Genomic DNA, 23,284 nt, shown 5'->3' on the forward strand with positions numbered 1-23,284 from the left:
CAGTTAAAATACGCACTACACAAACTGACATATTATTAACATGTGTGTTACATAAAGCGTCTGTTTGTATACCGAATCGGATCATTTAACCGTAAGTTATTACACTGTTTTATTATTTGATATTACCTCTATTTTGCTTACTTTTTATTCAACTAAAAGATTTGTTTTTGTTTTATTTTGTCTTATTGATGATCAACTTCTTGAGCACAATGCACGGATGAGAAAAAAATGTTTGAAATATTCAAGCAAAAGTTGCATTTTTTTGGTATCATAGATATTGTAAGTATTTACAATCATTTTCACAACAGCGTAGACAAGACAATTTCTTGGCTCGTGCAGGTTATCGATTGACTGGGTCAGATTAGGTGAACGTTCGTCTGTAACACTCACTTGTCATATCGTACGTGTTATAGACATTAAAACTGTGGGTTCTGAACGTTTAAATAAAATAATACGAATAACTAGCAGAGGACTAAACCTTGTATGTTGATTTAAATTTAAACATTCTTTTTTTCTTCTCGTGCACCTGCATGTACTTTACTTTTTTGATATATTTAAATCCGCACTGGATGCTGGGTAAGCGTAAAATCACTGTTATCGATAGTCGATGACAACAATATTAAACTCCCAGGAAAATTCAAAACGCAAAGTCCCTAGTCAAATGGCAAAATCAAAAGATAAAACTCATCAAACGAATGGACAACAACTGTCATATTCCTGACTTGGTACAGGCATTTTCTAATGCAGAAAATGGTGGATCGAACCTGGTTTTATTGCTAGCTAAACCTATCGCTTTTATTACAGTCGCATCAAATTCCATTATATTGACAACGATGTGTGAACAAAACAAACAGACATATTGTGTAAAAAAAGTCAAAAACAGGAGTACAGCAGTCAACATTGTGTTATAATCTTAATCAGTTAAAAAACCAAACAAATATGTAACTAAAAAGCACAAATATGTAACAAAGAGGCACAGAATGGCATATAGACCATTTTGATCAGATCTTTATAGATATTTATTTTCCACCACTAGTTGTGTTTACCTCATTATGATAATTTTGCAGGCCGTATTCTACTGTGAAACGAATGATAAGCACAATGAAATGCATGATTTTAGAAAGATGGTTTAATATTTCGTTCTTTATAACGATTGTTATAAGAGTTTTATATTCAATCTAAAGATGAGACGGAATATGTTTTATCGTTCTTTTGAATGTTAATGCCAAAAGAAGGAGGACGATATGTGTGTGTGTTTGTGTGTGATAGTATACAGATTCGCTGTAAATTTCAAATATTTTTGCAGATAATAAAAAAAAGATTGTTTTGTCATATTAAAAAGTAAAATCACAAAAATACTGAACTCCGAGGAAAATTCAATAGGAAAGTACCTAATCAAATGGCAAAATCAAATGACAAAACACATCAAACGAATGGACAACAAAGACATTGTTCAGGGTTTTTTCTTCTGGATCAATAACAAATAAGTCGTCGAAACAGAATTAAGCATCATTATCATTATTGCAAGTATCAGATATCACGAAACGAATGGGATACCGTTGCGTCGAAAATAAGAATGAACAGTACAGACACATTAGATAAATCGTTTAAAGGGACATGTCAGTGTATAAAAACCGTATTAATAATACAAAAATTAAAGGTTACCCATAATAGCCTCAACTGATATGATTATTCGATCGTCTTCAAACATTAACCTACAACAATAATAATGATACACAACTTGATTCCCAAAATAATAACAGCTTATATAATATATACAACGTTTGACAAATTAATTATGCATGCACTATATCACATAAACATATAATAACATATATTGTCATACATTGTACCATCTCTGCCCTCATATATTGCTACATGTAGTACATTTATTCAGTTGAACTTAACAACATTACAAGTAAACCATGATTTATTATAGTGTGCAGAAAATTAAAAATACATCTTTTAGCATAAAACTGAGGAGTTGTAGTATGATTTCTAATTAGACAACTATCTACCAGAGTAAAAACGAAGAAGGAAGTAAGCAATTAATAAAAGGGCACCATACGGCCTCCGAAAATGAGAAAACCTATACCGTATAGTCAGCCATACACGGCATAGAGATGAAAACCGTGAAACAATTCAATAAGAAAACTAACGTCCTAATTGATAACAAATAAAGGCAACACTAGTATACCGGTGTTCGAATTTCATAAATCGATCAAGTCTTAGAGACAAACAAATCTAGATTACCAACTAAAACCGAGGAAAACGTGTCAACTATAAGAGGAAAACAAAAGAACAACGGGAACACTGAAGTGGAACAAAAACAAAAGGCAACATACATAGAAACGAACTATTTGATAACTTGTATATTTCTAACTTGGTACATGACATTTTAAGAAACAAAAATGGTAGGTTGAACCTGGTAATATGTCTAGCCAAACCTCCCGCTTATATGACAATTCTAAAAAAATATCACTAAAATGACAAAAAAACAGATATGACAGAAATTAACAAACAACAGCCTCTGTACTTTAGGCTCATAACTTTGGACAGGCACATACAGAATGTAGCGTTGTTAAACATGTTGTTGAGCGTACAAACCCTTCCCGGTATTTCGACAATTTAACGTCTATTCAACTTGTTTAAAAATCGAAAACCTATAACGAACGTTGAAGAGGTGATCAATACAAAAAAGGACATAAATTGAAAATCAAACTGGACAAGGGATCAGACCTTTGCATGAGTTTCATTTCTCCATTGAAAGCGATTTCCTAACTTTTATAAAAGCAAATTTAAATTTAACTAAGTGATGATCGAGGCCAACATATTTGAAAATCCTAAATTAAATGCAAATGTTAAAGAACTGATTAAAACTAAAAGGGTCACAAGCTGAGCACAACTTGGACATACAATCAAAACTAGTTATGTGTGCGACACATTTTTGAATTTTAACTTATTTTCAAAATTAAATAAATGCAAATTTGAACCAAATAATGTAATTAAACCCACCATAGATACCAGGATTGTAATTTTGTATTTGCGACAGACCCGCGTTTCGTCTACAAAATATCCATTATTTCATAAAAGTTCGGTAAATGTTTCCTACAAGCTTTTCCCTGGGTCACTTATTTTTTTCTCTCACCTCTTTCGCCAAAACAGTATATTTTTCGCCATTTTGTTATTTTTTTCGCCAAGTTACATGAATTGTTAGTTTGAAATTTTCCTTCATAAATATATTGTATTTTTGAAATTGATCCCAAAATATTTGAAAATTCAAAATTTAATGCAAAAGTTACAGTAAATCCCATTCCAGGCAACGAATCGGAACTGTACGTGAAGGAAATAATTCCTCAATCTAAAATGTAGCAGAAGTGTCGACCTTGTAGTAGTAATAACATTTATAAGGTTCTCTTTTTTTTAATTTCATAATGCATTCCACTTTGAAATACGACAATCATATTTACGTCTGACAAATTCAACATTCAGATGTACTGTATGCGTTCGCCTCTCAACCAACACAGCTGCTCATACTAGACTAAAAGTTAGTTGCCAAAGTAGCAGTTTTCGCCTTTGACTATAATAGACATAATAGTTTTTGAGACATTCATTTACTTTTTAGTTTTATTCTGAAGTAAACTGATGCAGAACTTGTGAGAGAAAAAGAAAAGATAAAAGAAAGACATTTGTTCCCACAAATAACTATATATATTCTTCTGAGATATTTGTATTTTATGTTCAATGTTCACTTATGGCACAAAATGGCCTTAAATATCAACTTTATCATGAAACACCAAAAAGGTCACAATTTGGTTCGTAAATGGGTCTATTTCAAAAGTCTTAATGCTAAATACATTAGTTTTTTTTCATAAAAGTCCATAATATTCTCCATAGTAAGCCCATTTTGGCCATTTTGTCAAAATATGATGATTTTGTGCAATTTTCAGACCTAAAAGCTTTAGACACAACTTGGCCGCCACGTACGATTCAAAATCTGTTGTAACCAAAACATTCCAATTTTGATATAGAATTCATCAATATAAAACCTTTCTGGATCGTGGATGGCGACCAAGATTAATTATGCCAAAAAGACTACTAAAATTATGGAAAAAAGTACAAAAATTGACCTTAAAATAAAAATAATGATTATTTAAGGGGTCATAGCTTCATAAATTGTAAAGGAATGTGTCCGAAAAATATATGTTTGTCTTAATAGTATTATCACAAGTATTTCTATGTGAAATTTAAAACAATTTTTCGAAAAACTAAGGATTTTCTTATTCCAGGCATAGATTACCTTAGATGTATTTGGCACAACTTTTTGGAATTTTGGATCCTCAATGCTCTTCAACTTTGTACTTGTTTGGCTTTATAAATATTTTGATATGAGCGTCACTGATGAGTCTTATGTAGACGAAACGCGCGTCTGACGTACTAAATTATAATCCTGGTACCTTTGATAACTATTTACACCACTGGGTCGATGCCACTGCTGGTGGACGTTTCGTCCCCGAGGGTATCACCAGCCCAGTAGTCAACACGTCGGTGTTGATATGAATATCAATAATGTGGTCATTTTTATAAATTTCCTGTTTACAAAACTTTGAATTTTTCGAAAAACTAAGGATTTTCTTATTCCAGGCATAGATTACCTTAGATGTATTTGGCACAACTTTTTGGAATTTTGGATCCTCAATGCTCTTCAACTTTGTACTTGTTTGGCTTTATAAATATTTTGATATGAGCGTCACTGATGAGTCTTATGTAGACGAAACGCGCGTCTGGCGTACTAAATTATAATCCTGGTACCTTTGATAACTATAATTAGGCCCGATTTAAAAAAACATCAAATATTTAAGGCAAATTTTAACCCTTCTCGAACCTTCTCCTTTCAGATGCCACTGAAGGATCTAGTAGACTCAGAAGGGAAATATATGACAGTTTTAGATGTTGATGGTTTTCTTTTACCCGATTTCAAATTTCCAAGTCAGGAAGATGACTTCCGGTCAATGGCTGATCATTTTGTAGCTAGAGATGATGACGTATTGCTTTGTAATTATCCGAAATCAGGTATTAAATTTGTAGATATGCAAAGTTTGTTTTGTTCATGTGTTTTTGATTCTGATAAGTAAGAGCAAAGAAATTCTAATCTAAAGAGCAGTGAATTTAAAGAGTGGAAGTGGATAAGTAGCATTTTAGAAATATGAAGGAAAAAAAATTATGACAATAAAAGGAATAATGCAAAATGAATTACAAAATATCATACCTGTTTAAAAGAGGGACGAAAGATACCACAGGGACAGTCAAACTCATAAATCGAAAATAAACTGACAGCGCCAAGGCTAAAAATGAAAAGGACAAACAGACAAACAATAGTACTCATGACACATCATAGAAAACTAAAGAATAAACAACACGAACCCCACCAAAAACTAAGGGTGATCTCAGGTGCTCCGGAAGGGTAAGCATATCCTGCTCCACATGTGGCACCCGTCGTGTTGCTTATGAGATAACAAATCCGGTAAATAGTTTAATTTTTTATAGAGGTACAAATGTTTATCATGTTTAAATGTTGTATTTGCCCACATAAAAAATAAATAAAGATAAGTTCGAGACTAACAGATTTCCAGAGTTAATGCAATGAAAAATAAGGTAGAGTTTTATGTTCAATATATTTCACATCGGGAATACAATGCCTTCGTTTAATCTTTTTATGAATTCGTATTCTCTTTATCTTCTAACAACATTGGATATATAGTGTTTCTAAAATGAAAATAACAATTTAAGAATTTGATACACTTTGATCAGGAACACTCAAACATAAAAATTTGAAAATAATGAATGTATAAATAAATAAATAATCGAATTATCATGCCTTAAAAGTTGTTTTTTAATCAATCCAATGCTATTTCGCACATTTGGTTATTAACATTACAATTTTTCTGTCAAAAATTCGTGTTTCGCAAATTTAAAGTGATTAGTATTCGTTTCTGTCATTCATAATATTATTTATTAACAGGGACTCATTGGGTGTGGGAAATTATCCAGATGTTGCATACACAGAAAGCAGAATTGATAGAATACTCTAAAATGAAATGCATGATTGAAAGCATGTCAAAAGAGTCATTTGATTCTTTACCGTCTCCTCGTATACTGAATACACATCTAGAATTGTCCATGCTTCCAAAAGATTTTCTTAGGCAGAAATGTAAGATAGTTTACACTTTGAGAAATCCTAAAGATGTTGCTGTTTCATATTATCATCATCATCGTGGATTGCTTATGTATAACTATGATGGATCATGGGATGGCTACTTAGAAAGATTTTTAGAAGGGAATCGTAAGTTGGTGTTTTTTTTAACATACAGGAGTTATCACCAATAGAAAATTCAAAACGAAATCAGGGATATGGTGAACTGATGTAAGTGTCATATAATAAGTGTAGTCTGGTAAACCACAAGGGACAAATAGTGCACTATTGTTCACGCATAGAATAATGAGCGAAAGGAAATAATGAAAATAAGCGGTATAAATAATCAACCACATAAACATTTTTTCTCCATGCAGTACCAATATCTACATATGGTCCCTTTATTGATCTTTAGTGATTAGATGATACAGCGACCAGTGCTTAGTTTTTTGGCATGTTTCAAACTCAAGTACTCTTTGCCTACGCTCGCCGCGATATAGCATTTTTGTGCTGATGTTGCTTTCAGCAATCACCAATCAATCACTTTTGTCTGTTAACAAAGATCATCAAATTTTGCAATTGTTTCAAAGGGGCATATTCGGATTAGCTGTCAAATTCGTGATCACAGATAAGACTTGAATTATCATACTGTAAATCAACAAATTTTCGCGGGCGATTTATTTTAGCGACTTTTGCGATCTTTGATCTTTACTTATTTAACTACGTCAAGCAAATTAGGCATCATCTAGTTAACCATTGAGATTACATCCAAAGACGGTCGACACACTGCCAATAGTCATTCGACCTGATATAAATATCGATATAAATTTAATTGACACGTGTAATTAGGTCTGTTTGATTTCAGGTTATAGATTGTAAATGATGGTTTTACCTGTATATGAATATTTCTTGTGGTCCAATGAATTTGTTAATGGTTGATTTCTTTTTTCACTGTCAATAATGGCATTCTTTGTTTTATATATATAACTGAATAAATTTAGAAAAATCATAACCATCTCCAGCTTATGATAAAGTAAGAATATCATAAATACAGGTTCAATTAAGGTTGAATTATTCACTTGCAAGCTAATAATTCGTCTTGGTTGTTTTGTAAGTGTTTTTGGTCATATTGAAAAAATTCACGGATAACAGCAAAAAGTAAAATCACAAAAATACTCATCTCCGCTAGCCAAGGGTTACGATCCACTCCCGAAGAGAACGGGAGTGGATCGTAACCGTTGGCTAGCGAAGATGAAAAATACTGAACTCCGAGGAAAATTCAAAACTGAAAGTCCCTAATCGAATGGCAAAATCAAAAGCTCAAACACATCAAACTAATGGATAACAACTGTCATATTCCTTACTTGGTACAGGCATTTTCTTATCTAAAAAATTGTGGATTGAATCTGGTTTTATAGATAGCTAAACCTCTCACTTGTTTTTCAGTCGCATCACATTTCATTATATTGTCAACGATGCGTGAACAAAACGAACAAACACACAGGTAATACAGAGTCAACATTGTGCTATAATCTTATTCACTAAAAAAAACCATACAAACATATAACAAAAAAGCACAAAATGGAATACAGACCAAACATATTGGTAAAATAGTATTTCATTATTCCGCTGTTTCAACAGTTTGTAACAACCAAAATTGTATTTTATTGTTATGTCTTAAAGGCAGCTAAAGCCACACTAAAGCCAAAACCAAAGTTGACACTTTTTGCATTTCATATTTATTTGTGCTCTCAAACTTTTAGTATTTTGAACTTTCCAAACATTCTGCTTTGAGCATACCTGATAAAGATTACTCCAGAAAAAGACTAGATAAAGTGATGCCCATGCACTCCAAACTGAAGTAACTGTATTATAACAAAGTCAATGTGGTACTTTCTTTAAGATAGTATTGTGTCTTGGAGATACTTTGCATCTTCGGGACCATCAATTGTGTCTCCGCAGATGAAAAGTGTTATCTTACAATAACTATAACATTTAAGCGTGTATACCCCAAAAATGACAAAGTTCAATTATCTACCAAAAGAGAAAATATTAATAAAAAATAAAAACCCTGACCACATGTACACCTTCAATACATAGGTACAAACAGCCAGCAAAGTGGAAACGTCCTAGCATTCAGACTGTAGGATGAGTTATCTTAAAAAGCTCCTCTTATGCAAATAAATAATCCAAAAAAATGACAACAACTATCGCACAAAAGAGCAAATGTTAATAAAAATCAAAACCCTGACCACATGCAGACCTTCAATACATGTAAAAACAGCCAGTAAAGTTAAGGATTATGTACCTTTGTGTTGATTCAATGCTAAACATATGGAAATTTTATAGAAAATCCTCAGCCTTTATCCTTGTACTCTCATATTTGGCGATTTGATGACTGATAGATATTGGATTATTGCATACAGTGCTAGCATTGATTTCCTTAAAACAAGTTTATTATTGTAGTTATTGGTTAAACAAAATTTTAAAAAATTGACCAAATCAAGTACACCTTTTAGGGTGAGCTCGACTTTAGTGACTCAGCACGAGGTATTTTGGAATTTACAGGTTGGTTAGAACTTTTTGTTAAAAATAAACACTAGCACATCATAGAAAAGCAAGTGAGTAATCTATGTTTCAAATTTTAAAACAAAAATCTCTGTAATAAAGACTGTGGATTTTCTATAAAAATCTTGGTTTATTTGCCACAAAGTACTCTTTTTCTATTAAATGCAATGACACTGTAAATAATAATGCTTTGCATCAAGTTTCCACTCGGTACATGTACAAATTGGCCTATCTCTATTGTTCATTATATATGTTGTTTTGATACAATTGAAGTTTCAAAATTTCGTACAAAAATGGCTACAGAAGGGGTCATAAACATTCCAGCAGCACCTGCATACGGTGTATATATCTCCCAATTGATACGATATTCCCGTGCTTGCATTTCCTATCATGATTTTCTTGATAGAGGGTTGTTGCTCACAAGGAAGCTATTAAATCAAGAGTTCCAAATGGTGAAGTTGAAATCATCTCTCCGTAAATTTTACGGACGCCATCACGAGTTGGTTGACCGTTATGGAATAACCGTTTCACAAATGATATCGGATATGTTCCTTACGTCGTAACTACAGTCCCCTTCCCTTTCATAAATGTGACCTACCGAATTAGACTTTTTACCGGATTTGTTATCTCATAAGCAACACGACGGGTGCCACATGTGGAACAGGATCTGCTTACCCTTCCGGAGCACCTGAGATCACCCTTAGTTTTTGGTGGGGTTCGTGTTGTTTATTCTTTAGTTTTCTATGTTGTGTTATGTATACTATTGTTTGTCTGTCCTTTTCCTTTTTAGCCTTGCGTTGTCAGTTAATTGTCGATTTATGAGTTTGACTGTCCCTCTGGTATCTTTCGTCCCTCTTTTAAAACTTCATAGTATTTAAACTGTAGGAGGAGTTATCTAGAAGTGCTCCTCTTATGAAAGTAAATACTCAAAAAAATGACAAAGTTTAACTGTCACCCAAAAGAGCAAATATTAATAAAAATCAAAACCCTGACCACATGTATACCTTCAATATATGTACAAACAGACATCAAAGTGACAACTTCCTAGGATTTAAACTGTAGGAGGAGTTATGCCGAATAACTATATACCCATAATGGGATGGAAGAACGGACGGACGGATGGACGGACGGACGGATGGACGGACGGACAGGGGTGAAACAATATCCCCCAACTTTTAGTTGCGGGGGCATACAAATAACATGAAAACCGAAAATTCTAAACGAAATGTCCCATATCAAATGGCAAAATCAAAATTTCAAACACATCAAACGAGTAGAAAACCACTATCAAATTGATGACTTGGTATAGGCATTTCCTTATGTAAAAAATAGTGAATTGAACCTGGTTCTACAGCTAGCTAAAGCTCTCACATGTATGACAGTTGCATATCATTACATTATATTGACAACAATGTGTGTACAAAACAAACAAACATAATAGGTAAAAATGTCAAAAATAGGGGTACATCAGTCAAAATTGTGTCATAATCTTAATCTCTATAAAAAAAAATATATACAAACAAAGACAAACAAAATTGCATAAAGGTAAACACCTCAGCAAACATGAAAGACAAGAATGCAAAAACACGTGTGTGTGTGCACGAAAATAATACCATATACTTACGTTACAACTTTTACACTTTTAATACACCATATAAAGTTCCAAAAGTACATAATGTACCAGTAATAACTTGTTCAATTTTCTTCAGTTTTTTTTAATTATATATAATTAATATATTTCAGTTGATTATATGTCTTGGTTTGACAATGTACTAAACTGGCACAAGGACATAAAGGAACATAAGGATTATCCTATACATGTTATTCATTACGAAGATATGCATAAGGTATGATAAACATATTCACATTATATCAGATGTTCAGCATACGCCTATAAGACAGCATTCAAATACTTTTGTGTTAATAAAAATTCCTGATTTCAACTATGCAAGTGACAAATATTCTGCACTTAATAAGAACTCATAGCGTCATAGATTTTAATACAATTAAATACTTCCGCAATAATACTTCAGTATAAGTCTATGGATCTCTATATAAAATTGAAAACAACACGTTTATAATTTCATGCGTTCGAAGCGCTTTTCTGGATTTACCTTCATTAGGAACGCTCAAGCCAAACATTTTTAAAAAAAACTTTAAAAATAGCCAAATTCATTTAAAGTCAACTTTGCCTGAAGGAGAAAAACCTTAGTTTCTTATTAATTTCAAAACTTATAAACGTATGTCAGTACAGAAGTGTCTACTACTGAGTTGATGATACCCTCGGGGCCTGATAGTCCACTAGCAGAGGTATCGACCCAGTGATGTAAAAAATTGAAAACAACACGTTTTATAATTTCATGCGTTCGAAGCACTTTTTGGATTAACCTTCATCCGGAACGCTCAAATATTTGAAATCCGAAGATGTATAAGTACCGAAACCATTGAAGAGCTTTATGACAAAAAACCTAAGATCATAAGCTAATATCATCTAAAGTCAACTTTGCCTGAAGGAGTTGAAACCTTAGTTTCTTTATATCCTTGTACCATAAGGTTCCACACGAAAGAAAGAATGTCGGTATAGGTTTTCAGGATTATGGTCCTAATCGTTAAGGAAAAGGGGCAGAAACCAAAAACCATATTGTTGTTTCTAGTGCTTTGCATAAAATTGCTTATTCCTTTACCAATTTAAATGGGATGTGACTTCTCGATGTTCTGTATTATGCCAAATAGAACCGTGCACTTTGATTTTGGTTTTTGGCCCCACTTTTGAAATTGTCCATATCGAGGTTCAAAGTGCTCAACATTAAACTTTGTTTGATTTCATCAACAACTGAATTAGTAGGGTTCTTTAAATCTTTAAAATACGGAACCAAACCGTGTATTTAGATTTTGTATATTGCTCCCAGTTATCATATATGTTTACATTAAGGTTCAAAAAGGTCCAGAATTAAACTTTGTTGATTTTTCGATAATAATCAAATTATGTGCTAAATCTACCCGAGTATATAGATTTTACTTACAACCGTACACTTGGCCATCTAGAATTTGACATTGAGGGTCAGATAAGAACTCAACTCCAAAAATGAAAAAAAAAAATAGTGACATTGTAGATTTTCAATGTTTAAGTATCAATATTCCAGTAACACTTGCATATTTACCTATCTCCCACTTTTTTAAAGGAGAATATAAATAAGTTCTGCAGTCTTTATAGATATGAATATAATTCTTTGAGTATAAAGGGCAAAACACTACATTTACACCAAGTCAACACAACCACTTGAGTAGTTGATGAATGTTACATCGAAAATATAACATAGCCAAATTTTCCCTAAAGGACAACCATTGACTCATCTCTAAACTGGAAATACATAATAAACATGTTTATGAATTTAATTTTCACTTTTACCCTTTTTTTAATTTTAAGTCCATAGAATAATAACAAAAGATACATTTTAACACAAAACAGATACAGATATGCAGGCTAATCAATGTTGAATAATACAAACACGCTGGCAGTTAATGAAAGTTATTGTACTGTACTAAAAATTTAGAGTGGAAATGGGGAATGTGTCAAAGAAACTAAACAAACAGCAGATAACAGCCGAAGGCAACTAATGGTTCTTCAATGCAACTTAGCATGCATAGATATCATTGCTACCATGCCTTACTCTCTTGCATTTGTTTTATGTGTGTTTGCATACCTCTTGTAGCGTCAGGGTTTTAAATAAATAAACTTTATTTAATTGCGATTCTGCAATCATCTAGAAATGTGTACAATTTGTAAATAATCTTTCAGCATTCATAGCACTTATTTGTTTTCAGAATGGCATTGAAGAAATAAGAAAATTAGCAAAATTTCTAGAGAAACCATATAATGAAAAGTTGTTAAAAGGTATCCAAGACAAGTGTCAATTTGAAATGATGCAAAAGGGTAAATGTCACGCTAAATTTTTTTGGAAAGAAAATACAGCTGGAATCTACAGAGAAGGTAATTTATTATTTTGAATCATTCATGATAAATTTAATTTAACAATAAAATAATTATAATCTGACAGTCTTTTATATATTGCATGTTTAATAGGGAATACATATGACATGAAGACCAGAGGTGAACCTGGGACATACAAAAGATATTTGAAAAAGATTATTAGTATAATGATCTATAACAAAAGATTATAACTCTAGAATAAACATATATATATTGAAACTAGAATGGATACAGTAACATTCACTTGGAGCTGTGGTTATAAATTACTATCTAGACTTCAGGAGATTTCAAATTAAAAAAAAAATGTAATGACACTTAGTCATGACCATTACTACAAATCTGTATGTCAATTTTTAAATGTTATTGTTTTGTTTTATTGTGCTGTTTGGTTTCGGTCTTATTGACTTTTATCCACATTTTTTCAATTATATTTGAAATGTTGCTATGAGATGACCAGAATGTATATAATCAAATTTATTTATATTGCAGGTAAAGTGGGTGGATGGAAGAAGGTTTTTACAGTAGCACAGAATGAGAAGTTTGATAAATTGTTTCAGGAAAAAATAGCTGATTTAAATTTGGACATTAAATTCACATTATGAATGTTATAGATGTTATAGATGTAAAATAGCTAAAAGTTATAATCAACAAGAATATGGAATGTAATTTAGATTTTTTTTATCTTATACTATAGTTATCAAATGTACCAGGATTATAATTTAATACGCCAGACGCGCGTTTCGTCTACATAAGACTCATCAGTGACGCTTAGATCAAAATAGTTATAAAGCCAAACAAACTATGTAGGACGAGAGAAGAAGTGATTTAACCAAGCAATTGCTTTAGTGTACACTTTTTTAAACATATTGTTTGACTTAATGAAAAATTATAAGAAGTATATAGAACTACTCAGCATGCGTGACAAATAGAAAAACCAACTGATAAAAGATACCAAGCAATTATATAAAGCCAAGTATGGTCATTCTAAGTGCTCAGACTTGAGTCATTGCAATTCATTGTATAGTTATTTTTTTCTATAATTGGATGAAACTATCATAAAAGGGCATCCATTTAGTTCGATTTGATATGTTTAACAAATTTAAACACCCACAGGCCAATAGTTGCTTACTTCTTTATCATTTGGTCTCTTGTGGAAATATGCCACATCTTACTTTTAAATTTGTATCATTGTGTAATTTCTGCTTTCATCTCCTGTTAAGATTTGTTTCAGATGAAAATGTAATATTATTATAAAATAAGATTTTTAATCACTGAATTATAAGACTACATACAGCCGTATAAGGTATACAGACGATGACTTCAAGTTAAGATTATGCTACAACTCTATGTTATTGTGTATATGATTATCAATGTACATTGACATTAACTTATACAAAATGTAGGAGCTTAACTAAACTAGAGACTCAAAGGAGCCCAAATCCCTCACCGTGGAAATGAAACCCCTTATTGCCGAAGATATTGTTTAATTTTTTTTTAACTTCAAACGGTTTTGTTTTAATCTATGTCTATAATTCCAATAAAACATGTCGTTTTGTCTTGATATAGTTTTGAATCTTTCATTAGCATATTTTAGGCAATAAAAAGTTTTGGCTGTATAATATTGATTTTATACAGAAAATTCGCACTTTCAGAATATTTAATGTTTCACAAATAATACATAGACATGTAAGGAAACAGTTTTTCACATATGGAGTATATTACTTATTTTTAATAGCCTATTACCGAGAGAGAAAAAAGACAATTTACAAATCAAGCGTTTCCATTTAACAAGCCATTTTTCACAAAGAAATGCATATTAAACACAGCTTCTAAATAAAGGCAACAGTAGTATATACCGCTGTTCAAAACTCATAAATCCTAACCTATGCCACGTTAAATGTATTGTTTATCTTAACAAACAAAAAAAGATTTTTCAGTCTCATTATCATATTATAATTACAATAATTCATGAACAAAAGCAGTCAGTAAATAAGTCAAACATCGCCCAGTTTGCCTATTTATGGACATCAATATTCGATCGTGTTAAGTTAATTTCGTCTACTTCACATTAGGAACTTTTTTTCATATTTTTTTTTATTGCATACTGGCTTTAATCGTATAACTTTGTTAAGTAATTGGAATAAATTCTCGTTTGTATGCAATGAATTTAGTTTGATTTGATGAAAAAGAACTTTTTGAAAGATGCAGTTTATTTTTTTCTAATCTTTACAATTTTCGAATTATTTCATCACTTGAAGCGCAACGCATATTTGAGAAAAGCATTGACATAGTGATAAAGAAAATCGTTAAAATACACAACTACACAAACTGACATATTATTAACCTGTGGGTTACATTATACGTTCATTTGTTTACAGAGTGGATCGTCTTAACTGTAAGTGATAACACTATATTTGACTATTTAATATTTACTTATATCTTCTGTATTTATAGTCATCTAAGAGATATATTATTTGTTTTATTTTGACTTATTATTGATGATCTTGAGCTGATGAGAAAAATTTGAAATATGCAATACAGTCATATGTTTATCATAGATATTTTTATGTATTATTCAAGAAACCAATTATATGTATTATACATTTGATAGGTTCATTTTGTTTTATTAACGTTCAATAAACATGCTGGAGGAATTTTGTGTTATAAGTACATCCCTGTTAATGAATTATGTATGATATGGACATGCATATTTGAGACATGTTGTCTTATGGTCAATCTGGAGCAACATGCAGCATCCAAACAATTTTTTGTTATATTACACGATATTGTTTTATGTTTTTTCTCCTGGAACAATAACATATCATCCTCAACATTAAAATGATCAGATATCTCGAAACGGAAGGAGTAAGGACTATATTGCATTAATTAAAGTCCTGATGAATAGTACAAACACGATCTGTGAAATTAATAATTGAATGGGACGTGTCAGTGTATACTATTCTACAATAATATTAAATAGATGAGATTATAGCGTGAAATGATAGAAAGATTACCCCATCGTGTTCAAACATTTATCTATAGTAATAGTAATAAAGGGAGATTATTTATTACTTCCGCCTGGTGTGAAAAAAAAGTAAAATCACAAAAATACTGAACTCCGAGGAAAATTCAATCGGAAAGTCCCCAATCACATGACAAAACGCGTAAAAAACAAATGGACAACAACTGTCATATTCCTGACTTGGTACAGGCATTTTCAAATGTAGAAAATGGTGGATTGAACCTGGTTTTACAGTGCTTTCAGTATTATGTTGTAGTTTACTTGACACTGATTCCATATTTTTCAAGGACATATGGCTAGCAACCCAATGCAAAAGTCCTATAGCTTTATCATGTATACATATGAAGTTAAAGAAAGGTCAAAATCTAGAACGTCAAAATTGAATATGACCTAGACCTCAATTTCAAGGTAAGAAACCTAGAACTCAGGGGCGGATCCAGCCATTTTAGAAAGGGGCAAAAAGGGGGGGGGGGGGGGGGGTCCAACTATATATCCCCATTCAAATGCATTGAGCGTCCAAAAAAAGGGGGGTTCAAAGTTTCAAAGTTGCAATAACTGTTTCACATCATATGCAAAAAATATAAGCGACATCTTACGAAACCACAAAACACTGTCGGAAAAAGAACGAAATAATAATCTAAACAAAATCAACAAGTCTTTCCAAAGAAAAGTGGATATACATTATTATAAGAACAGAATAAGAATTGTGACTAAGATGGAGAGTTGTCTCATTGGCACTCATACCACATCTTTTAATATCCGTATGTAGTACTCTGATCGAAATCCGGTCTCTAATCGAGGTCCGTTCACCCAATTGACGTTCAATTCTGACGTCACAATAACTTATCCTCAAATCGCCGACCAATTTTATGCCTATCTAATCGACGTCCAATGTTTGGCTTCTCTAATCGACGTTAGCTTTTACGGACGACATCACGAGTCGGTTGACCGTTACAGAATAACCGTTTCACAGATGTTATCGCATATGTTCCTTATGTCATAACTTCAATACCCTTCCCTTTTCATGAATGTGACCTACCGAATAAGACTATTTACCAGATTTGTAATAACATAAGCAACACGACGGGTGCCACATGTGGAGCAGGATCTGCTTACCCTTCTGGAGCACTTGGTATCACTCCAGTTTTTGGTGAGGTTCGTGTTGCTTAGTCTTTAGTTTTTTTATGTTGTGTCTTATGTACTATTGTTTGTCTGTTTGTCTTTTTATTTTTGGCCATATCGTTGTCAGTTTATTTTCGATCTTTGAGTTTGACTGTCTCTCTGGTATCTTTCGTCACTCTTCGATTTTTAGCTTCTATAATCTACGTCTGTTTTGGTCACAAAATATAAAATTGAACTGAACCGATATCAGCTATTTATTATTTATCCATATAATATATTATTAGAGAAGACTAAAAACAAGCTGACGTCGTTTAGGCAATACATGACTTCATATTGGACGACGTCTATTAGAGTATCAAAATATTGGACGTCGATTTGAGAATATTACGTCAGATTTGGACGGCGGTTTGAGGAACGGACGTCGATTAGAGACCGGACGTCGATCTGAGTCTAATACATATACAATGTTTGACAAATTAATTATGCATGCACCATATCTCATACATAGATATATAATAACATATATTGTTATACATTGTCCTATCTCTACCATCATATATTGCCAAATTTATTCAGATGAACTTAACTGTATTATAGGTAAATAATGATATTTTCCGGTGTATTTAAAAAAAACTTTTAGAATAAAAAATAAGGAGTTGTGGTCTGATTTCTAAAAAGACAACTATCCACCAGAGTTGAAATGAAGTAGAAGTAAGCGATAAAAGGCTATCATCAATAAGAAAACCAATACCGTAAAGTCAGCCATAAGAGACACAGAGATGAAAACTGTGAAACAATTCAAGTATAAAAACTTACGGCATACTTTATGAGAAAAAAACCGTTACAAAAACATATTTGACAGAAATAAACAAAGTTAACGGTAACCACTATGCTGCAGACTCCTAATTTTGGACAGACACCTACAGAATGTGGCGGGGTTAAACATGATTGTTAGCGCTCAACCCTTCCCTAAATTTTGACAATTGTATGTCTCTTCAATGATGCTTATACTAAAGATGTTTAAAATTGTAAAACCCAATACGAACGTTGTAGAGGTTGTAAAATAAAATTTGTTCCAACGATAAATACGGTTACTTATATATTTGTTTTGGATTATTAATATTTAATCTTAGATATTTTATATATTTCAGATGCCACAGAAGGATCTACTAGATTCAGAAGGGAAATGTATCAAAGTTTTAGATGTTGATGGATTCTATTTACCCGATTTCAAATTTCCAAGTCAGGAAGATGACATCCGGTCAATGAAAGATCATTATCTAGCTAGAGATGATGATATATTGCTTTGTAATTATCCGAAATCAGGTAATAAAATGGTCGATTTGTAAAGCAAAGATTGTTTTGTTCATGTGTTTATGATTTTAGAAGTCAGACCAAAGTCTTCAAACAGCAGTGACATAATAAAGTAAAAATAAGAAGCAGCATTTAAAAAAAATGATAATGATATGAGGAATAATGCAAAATGAATTACAAAATCTCATACATGTTTAATTTTATCAAAGAGGTACAGATGAATATCATGTTTGTTAATTATATTTGTCCATATAACACAAAATAAAAATTGTCTTTAGGCTGACAGATTTCCAGAGTAAATTGGAAGAAGATTAAGTTCGAATTTTTTGTTCACATTGGGAACACAAGGGGTCTTTTGATCTTTTTGTGAATTAATATTCTCCTTATCTTTACGTTTCTAACAATGTGATTTGTCTAGTGTTTTTAAAATGAAAATAACATTTGATTAAATGTAATTAAGATTCATCAGGAACAGCCTACAATATGAAAGCAAAGAATATATCAATAAATAAATATTCAAATTGTCAAAAATAATTTAGCCTTACAAATTGGTAATTACATTACAATGTACATATAACAAATGATTGTTTCGCAAATTTAAAAGATTAGTGTTAGTTTTTATTTTATTCATAATAGTATTTATTAACAGGAACACATTGGGTTTGGGAAATTATCCAGATGCTGTCTACACAGAAAGCAAAATTTATAGAACACACTAAAATGAAAGGCATGATTGAAAGCATGTCAAAAAAGTCGTTTGATTCTCTACCGTCTCCTCGTATACTGAATACACATCTCGAATTTCCAATGCTTCCGACAGATTGCCGTAGGCGGAAATGTAAGATCGTTTATACTATGAGAAATCCGAAAGATGTTGCTGTTTCATATTATCACCATCATCATGGATTGCTCATGTATAACTATGATGGATCATGGGATGGCTTCTTAGAAAGATTTTTAGAGGGAAATAGTAAGTTTTTATTATATACAGGAGTTATCCCGAATAGATAATTCAAAAAATATCAGGAATGTGGTTAAACTAAGTATGCTCTTCACTCTTAAGATAATAGTCTATTAAAGGAAACAATAAAAATAATCGATATAAAAAATCAAACACATCCACATGTTTGTACATTCAGTATCAATAAAATTGAGAATGGAAATGGGGAATGTGTCGAAGAGACACAACCCGACCAAAATGCAGACAACAACCAATGGGTCTTCAATGCAGCGAAATGCTCCTGCATCCGGAGGAGTCCTTCAGCTGCCCCCTAAAGAAATATGTTACTAGTTCAATATTTACATGAAATTTGTTTTTTTAATTAAGTCGTAAAGGTAGATTAATTCCTTGTGTCCCTCTTTTCAAGTCACAAACACATGAGTCATGAGCGCCACATCGAAGTAAAAGTACAGCCAACGCTGTTTATCCACAAAAGTTTTAATGCACTGCAGAAACTAGAAAATAAATTCTAAATGTATATTATGTTTCAAAGAATTAAACAGATTCCTTGATGTTAAGAGTCCTTTTGTTATATATAGAAATAAAATGATAGAAAATAAGGGATATAGATTATCAATTATGACACCAAAAAAGTTACATGCACACCAAAGGCATACAAAAGGCAAAGGAACATCAACACGTAACAAAAACACTCTCATCTCACTGCAAGACGGTCCGGCCCCAGCAGTGGTTTGAGCAAAATTTGCTAAATAATTCGGATAGACTTTATACGATGCAAGGGAAAATATACTTGTACAGATAATTCGAGAAGAAAATCTCCGAACGAATCTTATAATAAAGTTTGGTGTCTCCTTGGGCAAAATTGAAATATGATTTTATAAACTCCAGCTTAGGTAGCTAGTTAATCGATATCATGTCTTCTAGCATATCAAGGTAGCACAATACAAGGATTTTTTTACTTCCAATCACTAACCTTTGAAATGCTGTAACTTTCTTATGAATGCATAAAAAATAATAAAAGAGGTATATATAGATAGATAAAAGATTAATCTTTTTAATGAATGCAATATTTTTATTATGCAATCATTATGTAATCAATTATTATGTAATTAGTGGCAAAATCTGGGTAAGTTCACTTGAATGAATTTAGTTCTATCATCTCTTTAACTATACAGAAAATTTTAACGAAATCTTAATCAACACATCATGGGCTTCAAAAAGGTGTCTCATATTGTCTCTATGGTATTCCATTCTCTCATAAATCTCTAATTAGTGTAAACATCCTAACCACATAAAAGAAGATAATGTTTAATTAGGTGTAAAATTTGTTCTATACATTCTATCTGAAATCTGAGACACCCTTTTGTAGATAATGGCCATAGGAACAACATATAATAAAATCAACCCTCTAGGGATACCTACGCAGAAGCTAATTTCATTTGAAAGTGGAAATTTGGTGGAAAATATTTTAGACACAGTTAACATTATAATTGGTTACATAATTGTTGCATAATACTAACATTGCATTAATTTGAAAGAGTAATCTGTTAGCTATCCAAAACTACCACTTTTATAAATTTTCAAGTATTATTAAGAAAGTTACAGCATTTTAAAACTTGGGAGTTGGAGTTATAAAATCTTTGTATTGTGCTACCTTCTATTGTAATAAAAATTCATAATATCTAATAAAATTTGTAGATTTAGCTAACAAAGTCCTTATATTTGTATAAAGTAACATTCGTTTATAGTGGAAAATTATTTCTACGTTAAATAAGTTACAATTAAAAATTGCTTGCTAGTCCCTCTCTGTGATTAATATTAGATAACTCTGGTTAATTTCCCAATCAATCAATTCGACTCTCATTTATAGTCTTTTTCAAAAAGGATGAAAAGTTCTTTATATTGGTATGTAATCATTTTAAACGTTTCAAATTTATGAAATTATATTCGTACATCAATGAATAACAAAAAGTGAAATATATTGAATTGATACATCTTGTAATTATTAAAAATAATATCAGAAACCTATACTTAATCATAAAATAATGAACCTATTAAAGGGAGACAATACTCGCATAACTTTATTTCGAATTAGCACATAATACAAAGGAATGTCACTCTTGCATACAAATGGCACATCAATATAATTAATTAACTGTGCATTCGTGCTCCACCTTCAATGAAGATTCTAAATTATAAATATAACAAAAAGTTGTTAATCTATAGGATTGTGAAGACTAATGAAAGCTAACCCACTGTAAAAAAAATTTCTTTGGAATGTTTTGAATACTTCCTCAGAAAAATGCTCGAGCCACTTGACTTTCATAGCTCATAATTGACGTTTTTACACAATATTTTAATAAAGTGGTTCAAGATTATTTGCTTCTCAAAGTGTTAGACGCAATAAAAGTCGTATGCTTGCATCATCTTACCCAAATACAGATTTGATTAAGTCCTGAACATTTCGACATTTGTTTGTTTATTTTTATCAATACCGGTTTGTAAACAAATTACAAGTACATGTTAAGATCCGACTAAATACCTATATCCCGATATCGTCAAGTAAATATGCTATGTCTTCTTATAAAAAAAATAACTGTTTAAGTAACAAACAATTATCAAAGATACCAGGCTTAATAATTTAATATTTGATACCATATTTTAGACACCATCTAGTTAACCATTGAGATTACCTCCGAAGACTACCGATAGTTATTCGACCCAATATAAACATAGAATATAACTTTAAATAGACTGCGAAACAACTATAATAACAATTTTCTAGGCCCGTTTCATTTCAGGTCATAGAAGAGAAAATGTAAATCGTGGTTTATGAATGATTTCTTATGGTCCTAATCTGTCAAAGAAATATTTTTTTATGGGGGGTCTCTTGTATGAAAGACGGTTCATGTCAAAAACCTGATAAAGTAACGCGTTAACATTTAACGCGATAAATTCCGTTATAACGAGTAAAAAAATCAATATATTTATCGCGTTAAACTTTGCGATAATTAAGTTTAACACGTAAGTGAAAAAAGACCTTTATCGCGATAAAATACCTGTCGCACTGGCCACATTTGTCATAATGAATCACATTTAACGCGTTAAATTCTAATCAATTATGTTACTACGTTACATTTCTTTAACGCGTTAAAACATCATTTAACATGTTAAAATATCGTTTAACGCGTTAAAACGATTGTGTAACGCGTTAAAACATCGTTTTAATCATTAAATCATTGTTTAATGCGTTAAGACTTTGTCTAACGCATTAAATCATTGTTTAGGCGTTAAGGGCATATCCAACAGTTATCGGAATTGAGGACGTAGTTTTCCTCCAGACAGAAACGCATAACGTTTTTGTTTTAAAAGATAAACACAAGCTGTTTTTTTTTTTGTTAAATTATTTATAAGTTCTCTTTTATATAAGTTTCATATAAATTTATACAATATTTGGTTTAGGAATATCAAAAATGTATCAAATGTTCATGTAGAAAAAACGTCATTTTTTTTGCTGTATATTTATCAGATTTAAAAAAATTGCATCATTGACTTTTACATGAAAGGTACAAATAATCTTCATACGTAATCAAACCGAATGTCATTTTAAAACAGAGGAGTCAAATAACTCCCCTGTAACTGTAATATATACCCTTAAATCATTGTTTTACGCGTTAAATAATTGTTATACGCGTAAAATTATTATTGTTTTACTCGTTAAATTATTGATTTACGCGTTAAAACAATCGTTTATCACGTTAAAACATCGTTTAACGCGTTAAAAAACCTTTATCGTAAAACACTTTCTAATGGCGTTGTAACTTCCAAAGATAAACTTGAATTCTTAGCCTAATTTGAACTTTTTAACGCGTTAAAGTTGGTTTTTCCTCGTTAAAGTTCCTTTTAACGCGTTAAAATTGCTATTAACTCGTTAAAAAACAGGGACGAAAGATACCAAAGGGACAGTCAAACTCATAAATCTAAAACAAACTGACAACGCCATGGCTAAAAATGAAAAAAGACAAACAAACAACAGCACACATGACACAACATAGTAGCTTTTAACGCGTTCATTCGGTTTTTAACGCGTTAAAGTAGCTTTTAACGCGTTGC

At 31.6% G+C, this 23,284-nt stretch overlaps 2 protein-coding genes across 3 annotated transcripts in view; both read left to right on the forward strand.

The window, feature by feature from the left end:
- On the forward strand, nt 1-15,406 carry LOC139517045 (sulfotransferase 1B1-like). The gene is made up of 6 exons (XM_071307640.1): nt 1-91; nt 4,899-5,073; nt 6,023-6,343; nt 10,505-10,608; nt 12,587-12,752; nt 13,242-15,406. The coding sequence occupies exons 2-6, from the start codon at nt 4,899-4,901 to the stop codon at nt 13,352-13,354; spliced, it is 879 nt and encodes a 292-aa protein (XP_071163741.1). The 5' UTR covers nt 1-91; the 3' UTR covers nt 13,355-15,406.
- The window catches only part of LOC139517044 (sulfotransferase 1B1-like), a 15,589-nt gene continuing 7,371 nt past the window's right edge, over nt 15,067-23,284 (forward strand). Inside the window, exons 1-3 of one of the 2 annotated variants that reach the window (XM_071307638.1) lie at nt 15,067-15,147; nt 18,048-18,222; nt 18,860-19,180. In XM_071307638.1, the coding sequence (XP_071163739.1) occupies nt 18,048-18,222; nt 18,860-19,180 (496 nt within the window). In that variant the 5' untranslated portion in view covers nt 15,067-15,147. Of the gene's footprint in view, nt 15,148-15,836; nt 16,183-18,047; nt 18,223-18,859; nt 19,181-23,284 lie in introns of those variants that run through there. The other variant, XM_071307637.1, reaches the window with a different exon arrangement.

This window comes from Mytilus edulis, chromosome 3 (assembly GCF_963676685.1).
Source record: "Mytilus edulis chromosome 3, xbMytEdul2.2, whole genome shotgun sequence".
Taxonomy (NCBI): Eukaryota; Metazoa; Mollusca; class Bivalvia; order Mytilida; family Mytilidae; genus Mytilus; species Mytilus edulis.